This window comes from Gorilla gorilla, chromosome 5 (assembly GCF_029281585.2).
Source record: "Gorilla gorilla gorilla isolate KB3781 chromosome 5, NHGRI_mGorGor1-v2.1_pri, whole genome shotgun sequence".
Lineage (NCBI taxonomy): Eukaryota > Metazoa > Chordata > Mammalia > Primates > Hominidae > Gorilla > Gorilla gorilla.
Genome location: NC_073229.2, coordinates 17,654,171 through 17,665,754, shown reverse-complemented (window position 1 = coordinate 17,665,754; position 11,584 = coordinate 17,654,171). Strand labels below are relative to the sequence as shown.

The following is an 11,584-nucleotide window of genomic DNA, read 5'->3' as shown; positions in this document are numbered from 1 at the left end:
AGCCCTTGCCTCACACCGGCCCCTCCCACGCTGACAGAGGTCAGCCTGAGCCCCTTGCCTCACACCGGCCCCTCACTCGCTGACAGAGGTCCGCGGGAGCCCCTAGCCTCACACCGGCCCCTCCCAGGCTGACAGAGGTCCGCGGGAGCCCCTAGCCTCACACCGGCCCCTCTCACGCTGACAGAGGTCCGCGGGAGCCCCTAGCCTCACACTGGCCCCTCCCAGGCTGACAGAGGTCAGCCTGAGCCCCTTGCCTCACACCGGCCCCTCCCACGCTGACAGAGGTCAGCGTGAGCCCCTTGCCCCACACCGGCCCCTCCCAAGCTGAGAGAGGTCAGCGTGAGCCCCTGCCTCAACAGGCCACCGTGAGGGAGGAGCAGGGTCGCACGCGGGCTGCTGGGAGGCAGGCAGCGACTTGGGCCTGGGAGGTCGTGGTGGGGCGAGAGCTGGGCCTGGAGACACCCCTGGGAGGCAACAGCGGGGCCTACAGACTGTTCTCCAGCCGGAGCTGGGACTGTTCAGGTACTGGGAGGTGGGATGTGGGTCTGAAGAGCTTGGTTGCAGAAACTTCGGGGTCTACAAACGCAGGCGGGAGCTGAGCCAAAAAAGCTTGTTTGCTGGGAGGCGGGAGATGCAGCCAGGAGAAACAGCTGTGCCTGCAGAGGCCGCCATGCGGGAGGTGGAGGCCGGGCCTCCTCAAATCGGCCTCTCCAGACCCACTTGCAGCCTCCCGGCATCCTCTCCGGGCCCAGCTCTTCCTCCCGGCTGCGTCTCCAGGCCTGACTCTGGCCTCCCAACAACGTCTTTGGACTCAGCTCCTGCCCAGCTCCCAGCAGGCCCAAGTCTCGTCAAGTCAGCCTGGAATTGGGCCTGGAAGAGCAGCAAGTCGGCCTCCCTGGGCCCAGCTCCGTCCTCTCGACGGCCTCTCCAGGTGCAAAACTTCCTCGAGTCAGCCTCTCCAGGCCCAGCTCCTCCTGCCTCCCAGTGGCCTCTTTCAGCCCAGACCAGCTCATCGCTCTTGGCGGCCTTCCCAGGCCCCGCTTTTGACTTTTGGTGGCCTCTTCAGGCCCAGAACTTGACCTCCAGTGGGCCTTTGCAGGCCCGGCCTCCTGCCTCTCGAAGGCCTGCACGGGCCCGGACTCACAGCGGACTCACAGCGGACTCTCCATGCCCAGCTAGCTCTCGCCTCATAGCGGCCTCCCGAGTCCAAAGCTCCTGCCTCTCGGCTGCTTTGGCAGGCCCAGCTCCTGCCTGCCAGTGGCCTCTTTAGGCCCAGCTCATTCCTCACAACGGCCTTCCCAGGCCCCGTTTTTCCCTTCTGGCAGCCTCTTGGCCTCTAATTTGTTTATCTTTTGTGTATAAATCCCAAAATATTGAATTTTAGAATATTTCCACCATTATGTAAATATTTTGGTAGGTGATTTATTTGGGGTGAGTTTCTGCACCAAGCCCGAATTTTTTATTTTATTTTCCTTATTATTTGGTGTTAAACAGGTTTAATGACGGTCATGGCAACTTTTTGGCACAATGAAAAATATCGCCCATGATCAACGTGTTCTGTTCTGGGGAAGGGGGCAAAGGCAGGGTGAATCACTTTCTTAAAAAGTATAGCTCAAGTTGGGAGTGCAGAGGGAATGGGGAGAAAACCCTCCCGCTGCCTGTGTCGAAGTGCAGGAGCCCCCACCCCCATACTCACCTGAGTCCAGCCCCTCTGGGGAAAGAAGGGGTGCATGAACTCCCCCTAGTCCACAGGCACCTCCCTGTGGCCCAAGGCCCTCTTCACACTCCATCTTGTAGCCCCAACAGGAGCTATTTTCCGAAAAGTGAAAATCTCTGAAGGTCCCACAATTCATGGTATGTACACCTCCCTCACCAGGGGCTGCAATGTGGCCTGGAGCTCCATACTGAGTAGAAGTCTTTGGGCCAGACTCAGCATCTGGCTGATGGTCCGGATATCCTGGTTGGAGTGACCCTGGTGCTCCCTGCCAGGGCCTGGTGCCGCTTGCTGAAGATCATGACCGCCACTCATGGGCCACCGATGTGGTCCTTGTCCCATTTGTTGGGGCTGCGTCCATCCTTCTCAGAAGATGAGTCCTGTTCCTTGCGCAGGGCACTGAGGGACTGGGCCTGACATCATCTGAGTGGTAGAGGCAACTGGGTGTCAGGAGACATGATGGACAGGAAAGCATCATCATGATCATTCTCTGTCTCACTGTTCAGCAGGGACTCCCCTGAGGGGCCCAGGGCTCCTCCTCCATGGTGGGAGGTGAGCTTTTAGCAGGTTCCACCACCCCCAAAGTGTGTGGGGTTGCAGGCCCTGGGCTTTCAGGGCAGGTGGCTCCAGGGGGCCGCCCAGGGTCAACACTCCCTGTCCCACCTGGTGGACGCTCATGAGCAACAGCTGCCAACTTGGCAGGTTGTTTTCTCTGGTTGGAGGCCACTGAGTGACTGGCAGGTTGCTGGGCCTCGTGTGGCTGCAGGGAGGGGTGAGGAAGGGGATGGAGTACCAGAGGAACACGGCCGCAGAGTGACCTTCCACATTCCTCCAGACGAACATGCTGACGCCACGGGAGGCCTCACTGAACGCAGGCCTGGGGGCCGAGTACTTGGTCCGGGCAGGGGGTTCCTGGCAGGGGCTCACACCTCCTCGCCCCCTCCTCAGCCAAGGTGGCTTGGGCCCAGAGAAGGGGAGGTTGGAGAGGAGCAGAAGGCCAGGCCTCAAGTTTTGTTTTTTTTGTTTGTTTTGTTTTTTGTTTTTGAAATGTAGTTTGACTCTTGTCACCCAGGCTGGAGTGCAGTGGCACGATCTCAGTGGCCTTCATACCTGGCTAATTTTTTGTATTTTTACTGGAGGTGGGGTTTTGCCATGTTGGCCAGGCTGGTCTTGACCTCCCGACCTCAGGTGATCCACCCACCTCAGCCTCCCAAAATGGGATTACAGGCATGAGCCACCGCTCCCAACTTCATTCATTTTTACTTGAAAAACTCCATTAAGCATTTTTTTAAGGTAGACCTAGTGGTCCTGAATGCCCTCAGCTTTGTTTGTCGAGGAAACACATTATTTCTTTTTTCTTTCTGAAGGACAGCTTTGTCAGACATAGTATTAGTTGCTGGCAGTTTTTTTCTTTCAGCACTTTGAATGTATTATTCGATTCTGTCCTGACCTGCAAAGTTTCTTTAACTTTTGACTATTTGATTATATTGTGACTTGGTGAGTATCTATTTGGTTTGAACCTCTTTAGGAATCTTTAAGCTTCATGGATTTAGATGTGTAAATCTTTCCCATGATTTAGGCAGTTTTCAGCCATTCTTTAAATAAGCTTTCTTCTCCTTTCTCTACTTTCCTTCTCAAACTCCTATAACCTGACAATGGTTTGCCTAATGGTGTCTTGTTGGCTTTCTTTTCTCTGTCTCTTTTTTTTCTTTCTTTTTTTTTTTTTGAGACAGAGTCATGCTCTGTCACCCAGGCTGGAGTGTAATGTGTGGTCTCGGCTCACATTGCACTCCAACCTCCGCCTCCTGGGTTCAAGCGATTCTCCTGCCTCAGCCTCCCAAGTAGCTGGGACTACAGGTGTGTGCCACCACACCCGGCTAATTTTTGTATTTTTAGTAGAGATGGGGCTTTGTCATGTTGGACAGGCTGGTCTTGAACTCCTGACCTCTTAATCTGCCTGCCTCGGCCTCCCAAAGTGTTGGGATTACAGGCTTGAGCCACCACACCCAGCCTTCTTTTCTCTTTTTTATTCTTTTTTTCTTTGTCCTCTGACTGGATAATTTCAGAAGATCTATATTCAAGTTTACAGATTCTCTCTCCTGTTGAAGTTTACTATTGTGTTATATCACCCAGTCTGGTCTTGAACTCCTGGGCTCAAGAGATCCTCCCACCTTGGCCTCCCAAAATGCTGAGTTTACAAGCATGAGCCACTGCATCCAGTCAGTCCCAGCACTTTGGAAAGCTGAGGTGGGAGGATCACTTGAGCTTAGGAGTTTGAGACCAGCCTGGGCAACGTACTGAGAACTTGTCTCTATATTAAAAAAAAAAAAAGTCTTTGGGAGGCCAAAGCGGGAGGATCACCTGAGGTCAGGAGTTCGAGACCAGCCTGGCCAACATGGCAAAACCCCATCTCTACTAAAAATACAAAAATTAGCCAGGTGTGGTGGCACACGCCTGTAGTGGTGGTGCATGCCTGTAGTCCCAGCTATTGAAGAGGCTGAGGCAGGAGAATCACTTGAACTGGGAGATGGAGGTTGCAGTGAGCTGAGATCGCACCAGTGCACTCCAGCCTGGGCAACAGAGTGAGACTCCATCTTATAAAAGGAAAAAAGAAGAAAAGAAAAATTCCATATCTGAGTGTTTACTCCTGAGTTTTTGAGATTGTTATTAAGATCGTGCTCTACTGTGATGATTTGGGTTTGTTTGATAATCAGAAAAAAGCATATTCTTTTGGGTGTTCAGCCACACTGCTTTGGTGTCACAACTGCACATTGGTTTCACAGCTGCAGGACAAATTCGAGCATCTTAAAATGATTCAACAGGAGGAGATAAGGAAGCTCGAGGAAGAGAAAAACAACTGGAAGGAGAAATCATAGATTTTTATAAAATGAAAGCTGCCTCTGAAGCACTGCAGACTCAGCTGAGCACTGATACAAAGAAAGACAAACATCGTAAGAAGCAATAGTTTCTCTTACTATTCTGAGAGCCTTATCATTCTACATCCCATCTTCCTGTGAGATTGTCTTTGTAGCATTTAATCTAATGGCAGTTCTCTTTTTAAAAATTGGCTTGCTTATTGTATATTTTCCCCAACTAAAGCGTGAACTCCTAGCAGGTCGTGGTGGCTCATGCCTGTAATCTCAGCACTGTGGGAGGCTGAGGTGGGTCGACTACCTGAGGTCAGGAGTTCGAGACCTATCTAGATAGGCATGTGAAATTATCTAGGAAATCAAAGGATTGCAGATGGAATCAGAACCACGTTGCCACAGTTTCATTCTGGCTTCAGCCTTGAGTACAGTATGGACTGAATGGAGACTACTAGGCTCTCAGCCATCTGCTGCGTTCTGGTAGTGCTCTACAATCATGTATCTCTACTACTTCTTTGCAATGTAAATACTAGTGTAAAACTACTCAGCCACAAGCTCTGAGAGAGATCGAGAGATGTCCTTCTCTTAATAGAGATAAGTCATTTGGTGGAATAACTCTTCGAGTCAACCAGTGTAAGAGAGACACCAAAAACCAGCCATTAGTTTAGTTTGCTTGACCCAGCAATCTACCTCTTAGTATATGCTTTGGTGACACTCATGTACTTATGCACCAGGTGGCAGGTGTGTACTAGAATTAAGATATTCATAGTAGCATTGTTTCAGATAGTAAAAAAGTGTTATCCACAAAAAAAGGATGAATTATCAGTGAAAATTACTGAACTTTGGACACACACACATCCTGCCAACCTTCATCAAAAAAAGTATTATTTCTTATTCTCCATCCTAACCTAGATAAGTGGAAGAGAAGAAAGAATTTTTTAAAAAAAGTCCTGATAGCTGGAAAACTTCCTTCACTGTATCCAAAGTTATGAGAACTCTTTGGGTTGTGTCTCCAAACTGAGATTCAGAAAAGCAATCACAATTAATCAATAAATTATCATTTTCATAGGACATTTCTAAATTTCCAAAGTGAATATAGCCTTTTATTTTTCAATCCAGCTAGCTAGCTAGGTCCATCCATGTCCATGCACATCATCTGGTTTAATAGATTTCTCATTATGCTGTATTCATCTGTATATATTCTAATGTTGGAGAATTTTCTCAAATTTAAATATGATTTAGATAAACTTAACAGAGTGTCAGCAGTACTTAGATAAAGCGATTTTTTTTTTTTTGAGAAATGGTCTCTCTGTCACCTAGGCTGAAGTGCAGTGAGGCAGTTATGCCTCACTGCAGCCTCAACCTCCCAGGCTCAAGTAATCCTCCCACCTCAGCCTCCTGAGTAGCTGGGATTACAGGTGTGCACTACCATGCCTGGCTAATTTTTGTATTTTTTTTTGTAGAAATGGGGTTTCACTGTGTTGCCCAGGCTGGTCTTTCTGGGCTCAAGCAATCCACCCACCTCAGCCTCCCAAAGTACTGGGATTACAGGCATGAGCCACTACACGCAGCCTAGATAAAGCAAATTTTTAAATTGATTTGATACTTGATTTTACTCATAAAAAAAAAACCTGAATGCTAATTGTTAACCAACTATTGTTAAATTTTAAGGGCAATTGGGTAGCGTGGTCTTAGGTCTGATTATAAATGTTTGTCTTTTTTGGGAGCCTGTGATTTTTTCAATACAAAGCAGCTTTTAAAACATCTTGTGAGAAAGGTATTTAGGAGGAGAACAAAAAAGGGAATTCTGAATTGTAATGACAGATGTAAACATGTCTTTCATTAGGGTTCACTTTGGTTTTCTTTTTCTTTAGTGGTTTTTGGCAAATTTGTCATATCAAGAAGCACTTTCAGACACACAAGTTGCTATAGTTAATATTTTATCTTCAACTTCTGGTAAGAAATTTGTCTTTAAAAATCTGCATTATAAATCAGTGTATGTATTTCTGGTATATATATGTGTACATGTGCAACATTTTAATCTTGTTATAGCTTCTTACATTAGTTCTAATATACATTAGTCTATTATAACTGCCTTTTAATCTGTATACAGTCAGGTGTTGCATATGATGTTTCAGTCTACAACAGACTGCATATACGATGGTGGTCCCATAAGATTATAATACTGTATTTTTACTGTACCTTTTCTATGTTTAAATATGTTTGGATACACAAATATTTACCATTGTGTTACAGTTGCCTACAGTATTCAATACAGTAGCATGCCATACAAGTTGGTAGCCTACAAGCAATAGGCTTATAGCATATAGCCTAGCTGTGTAGTAGGCTATACCATTTAGGTTTGTGTGAGTATGCTCTATGATGGTGGCACAAGGATGACATTGCCTAACGACACACATTTTCTCTGTATTTATCCCTGTTGTTAAGCATGACTGTAGTTTCATGCCTTAGCCTGTGCTATTTATGTTCCTTCAAATACTTTACAATCTTTTTTATATAACAACATATTACAGTTTTATAGGCTGGCCTTTTGTATTGTAGTTGCCTTTCCCTTCACACATCCTTTCCAGAGATCTTTTTCTAGACCCTTTGGCTAAAATGTAATTGCTTATTTCAGAACTATAACTTGCCCTATGATAGGTGTTTTAAGATTGAATCACCTTTCAAATCTGGAAGACAAAAGTATTTTTAAAGCTATAAAAATAACTTTAGGGACACAGGCTTGATTATGATGAAGTCAGCATGTTACTCTGAATAAGATTTAAGTTTCCTATTAGTTTAAAATAAATAGGACTGTACTTGATCTGTACTGTTGAAATAAACATGGTTTAGTTTGGAGGCTATTTTATGCATGAACTTTAAACATTTCAGTCTAGTCATTACTTAACTGCAGTCATTTTCTTAGTTAAGAGTGACAAAAATAATTTGAAAGGTAGGTATATAATTTGCTTATTTAAACAATGAAGTTGGTAGTAAAAATGTTGACAGTATTTAAACTCATGTACCATTTTTAAATTCTTTTCTCCTCATAGGACTTTTTACCTTAATCCTTGCTGCAGTATTTCCAAGTAACAGTGGAGATAGAGTTACCCTTTCTAAACTATTAGCTGTAATTTTAAGGTAAGCATATAGTGTGATAGCTAGTTTACTCTGCTTAAAAATACAATATTACAATTTCTGATAGTGGCACCAGGGTAGTTTGTATTGTAAGAGCAAAGAAAGATGTGGATAAAAGAAGGCTTTAAGTGGACATGATGCTACTTAGCCCTGTCACATCCTGCACTAGGTTTCTAAACCTTCCTGGGTAGGGTAACCAGAGGGAAAACCCCAAGGCTGCTTTGGTTCCCATTCATGTGTCTGCAGACTCATCAAGTATTGGACTGACGTTCACACTTAATGTGGCAGCTTAATCCTCATAATCTCCCAAGTTTCTATTTCTTTTTCTTAAGGCAATTTCCCCTCTTTGTTTTGATTTTTATTTCTCCTTTTTCTACTTCTCTTAGAAAGCTAACATTCAGTTTTCTCTAATTGTCTAAGCCTCAGGTGATGTTTCAGTTATTTTCTGTATAATTCATTTGGCAGTTTTGCACTACTGCATAATATGAGTGTTGCTGATAACTATACTTAAATATTTTAATTTAACTTTGTGTATGTTTGTCTTGTCTTCCCTACTGGTTTGTAAACCCTTGAAGGCCATAGCCTTGTTTTATATTTGTGTCATCAAAGACCTAGCATAGGGCTTTGCCCATAGACAGTATTGAAAAAAGATGTGTTGGTTTAATAAAACTTATTTTATGAAACAAAATCAGAGAAGGTAGCAGGATGATTTGATGGAGAGTAGTGTTTCTTGGTTATCAAAGCTGAGATTGAATAAGAGCTCTGCTGTTTGCCCTGGGGCAGTTTCCTTAAACTCTGAAAGGGTTTCCTAGTTGAGAAAATGATATTATCTATTTTACCTTGCAGCCTTGTTTTAAAGTTTAGTGGTAATAGCTATGAAGTGTCTGGTATTGGGCAATCATAGAAGACTGGTAGCTCTTAATATTAAATGTTTTTCTTTTTTAGTTATAAGGGTAAATTAACCATGGTTGCTCCAATGGGCAGCTGGTTGATCCAACTAATTTATCATTTAGACTTTATGGCCACTAGGGATTTATTCTTTTACATGGTTTACTAATGTTTTAAGCCGAGCAAATTTTTGCATTAGGGAAATATGTTTGTATTGGAGAAGTAAATGAGGTTTTATTTAACTTTATTTAAAATATGTGCTAATTTATAACTTCTTTGTGGTATCTTAATAAAGACTTGATAAAGAAGGAAATGGATATAAAATATTGAACTTGTAAGTATTTTGACAGAGTACATTACTTCTTCTCATTAAAGTAGGTAGACGAACAGAGGTTGGCAAACTATGTTGGGTCAGCTGCTGGTTTTGTAAATCAGATTGTATTAGAACACAGCCACTCTCATCTATTTGCAAATTGTCTATGGCCATTTTAGCACTACAGAGGCAGAGCTGAATTGCAATACCATGTGGCCCAGAAGCCTAAAATATTTACTATCTGTACCTTTAAAAAAAAGTGTTACTTAGAAATTTTTTGAGTAAGTATATGTTCTTAAGAATTATGTATTAAACATTGTTTAATATTTTGTTTTGAATTGGCATTTTACTAAGAGATTCAATTTCTGAGGCTATAAAAAGAATTTTACATAGCAACAATCTTGAAGGGAATCTAAGCAAAGAAATCTCATTTCATCAATTGAGAGACAAGAATGTGGCCTCAAGCCAAACAACTTGGAACCCAATCCCATCTCCATCATTACTAGTTTTGAGATCTTGAACAAGTTCCTTACATTTCTGTGCCAATTTTCTCATCTGTATAATGGGGATAATAATAGGATTTCTCTCATAGGATTATTATGAGGATTAAATGAGTAGAAGTTCTGAAGTGCTTGGAACAATGTCTGATACACAACAGGAGGTGCTCGCTATATTTAGCCATTATCATAATCATCATCATTTAAATGGAAACAAAATCCCTGGTTTCTAATATATTGTGGATACTCAATAAATAATAGCTGAATCTGAATATGAACAGTGATTATTACAGAAAATTGTGATGATTTAATTGAAGGGTTTGCATATTTAGTGTAAGGACTACACTTGAGTTCTGATGACATCTTTCCGTAAGGGAATACATATTTTCTTTCATCTTCCTCTCCCACTGCCACACTGGTCTTTCTCATCAAGGTGAGAGAATTAGGCTAATTTTTTTTTTAATTAGCAATATCTCATCTACTTGAAAACGTGTTACAATTTATAAGATTCATAGAAATAGACAATGTAAAGAGTTCCCTGAGGACAGGAACCACATCTGTATTGTTCACTTCTGTAACCCAGTGCTTTGCCCATATTAGATGCCCAGAAAATAACAATTGAGTTTATGAATGACCTCTGATATCTCTACATCCTTAATTCAGTCTTATTTTTATCCACTAAAATCATGAGATTAGTGAAATTGTTTAAGCACGTAAGGATAGTTTTACTGTTAATTTAGATTTTACCAATAAGCAAGAGTAGTACCATTGGTGGATTTATATGGGTTTGATATATTTGTATAATCCAAAAGAAAGATTGGAAAGGGATGACAAGTTGGTTAATTCATTCTTAACTGAAAGACAGTGGATAGCATAGCACATAAAAGCACTGGATTCTGGAGTAAAACTGCCTGTATTTCAGTCTCGGCTATGTGATCTTGGTCAAGTTACCTTACCTCTTTGGGTATTAGCTTTCACATGTAAAATGGGAATGGCAGTAATAAGACTTCCTTATAAGGTATAATATTGTACATTTTGTGAGGATTAAATGAGTTAATACAAATATAACACTATATTATATTGATATTGTTAGATATTATTATTGAAATTGCTAAATTATTTGATAGTTTTACCCAAAGTTGAGATTAGTCTTGATCACTTATAAATAATTTTTATCTTTATGATTAGCCTTTTCAGAATTCTTTAGCTCATCATTAATGACTGTTATTCTCATAGCATTGGAGGTGTTGTACTGGTAAACCTGTCAGGGTCTGAAAAATCTGCTGGAAGATATACAATAGGTAAGTACTTGACTCTGGATTCTCTCTGTTAGAGTAAACAAGAAAGTTACATGTGCGTGCTCATGTGCACAGATGAACGTACGAAGGGTAGGCACTAGCAGGGTGTTTTTTTTTTGAACTTTTCCTTTGGAAATAACATAAAAAAATGCATAAATAGTTTAGTGAATTCTCATAGCCTTCACCCAGCTTTTTCAAATGTTAACAACTTACATAAATATTATACAGTTATAAAAATCAGAAATTAACGTTGATTATGATACTGTTATCTATAAAGCCTTTTCAAATTTTGCCATTTTTTCCACTAATGTTCTTTTTCTGATCCAGGATCATTTATTGCATTTAATTGTCGTGTTTCCTTAGTTTCCTTTAAATGCAGAAGTGTTCCTCAGTCTTCTTGTCTTTTATGACCTTGACACTTTTGTAGGGTACCACCTAGTTGGTTTGTAGAATGTTCCTCAATTTGCATTTGTCTGACATTTTCTTTGGTTAAATTGAGGTTGTGCATTTTTGGTAAGAATATAATGGAAGTGATATTGTTTCCTGATCAGTGCATTCTACCAAAAGGCACATGATATTGATTTGTCCTGTTGCTGGTAATGTTAATTTTAAGGTGGTTAAAATTAACCACCCTACTCCAGTGTAAAGTTACTAATATTTCCCACTGTAAGTAATAAGCATCTTGTGGGGGATACTTTGAGGCTATACAAATTTCCTGTTGCTGTCATATCTTCACCCACGAATATTGTCATTTACTCTTGATTCTTGATTCATAGTTACTGCTATGGTGAACACTTAGATTTTGATCCATTGCTTAGACTTAACAAAAACAAAAGTAATCAGAACCTAGCTGGGCTGAGCATGGTGAC

General features: G+C 42.0%; 1 protein-coding gene across 3 annotated transcripts; it reads left to right on the top strand.

The window, feature by feature from the left end:
* The first annotated feature begins 2,192 nt into the window (after positions 1-2,192).
* LOC129534570 (solute carrier family 35 member F5-like) lies at positions 2,193-10,851 on the top strand. 3 transcript variants are annotated; one of them, XR_010134140.1, is made up of 5 exons: positions 2,193-2,266; positions 4,498-4,665; positions 6,456-6,537; positions 7,635-7,722; positions 10,654-10,849. XR_010134140.1 is itself a non-coding variant. In XM_055392099.2 (3 exons), the coding sequence occupies exons 1-3, from the start codon at positions 4,602-4,604 to the stop codon at positions 10,748-10,750; spliced, it is 249 nt and encodes an 82-aa protein (XP_055248074.1). In that variant the 5' UTR covers positions 4,188-4,601; the 3' UTR covers positions 10,751-10,851. The 3 variants fall into 3 exon arrangements, 1 of the variants encoding a protein (XP_055248074.1); XR_008681210.2 differs by lacking the exon at positions 2,193-2,266 and having other exon boundaries at positions 4,190-4,665; positions 10,654-10,851; XM_055392099.2 differs by lacking the exons at positions 2,193-2,266; positions 6,456-6,537 and having other exon boundaries at positions 4,188-4,665; positions 10,654-10,851.
* The last annotated feature ends 733 nt before the right edge of the window (positions 10,852-11,584 follow it).

Excerpts from the sequence above, each read along its gene's own strand:
- LOC129534570 (XM_055392099.2), top strand. The coding sequence starts at position 4,602 with ATGAAAGCTGCCTCTGAAGCACTGCAGACTCAGCTGAGCACTGATACA. Across the intron at positions 4,666-7,634 it reads TACAAAGAAAGACAAACATC|GACTTTTTACCTTAATCCTT; the intron begins GTAAGAAGCAAT and ends TTCTCCTCATAG. Across the intron at positions 7,723-10,653 it reads CTATTAGCTGTAATTTTAAG|CATTGGAGGTGTTGTACTGG; the intron begins GTAAGCATATAG and ends TTATTCTCATAG.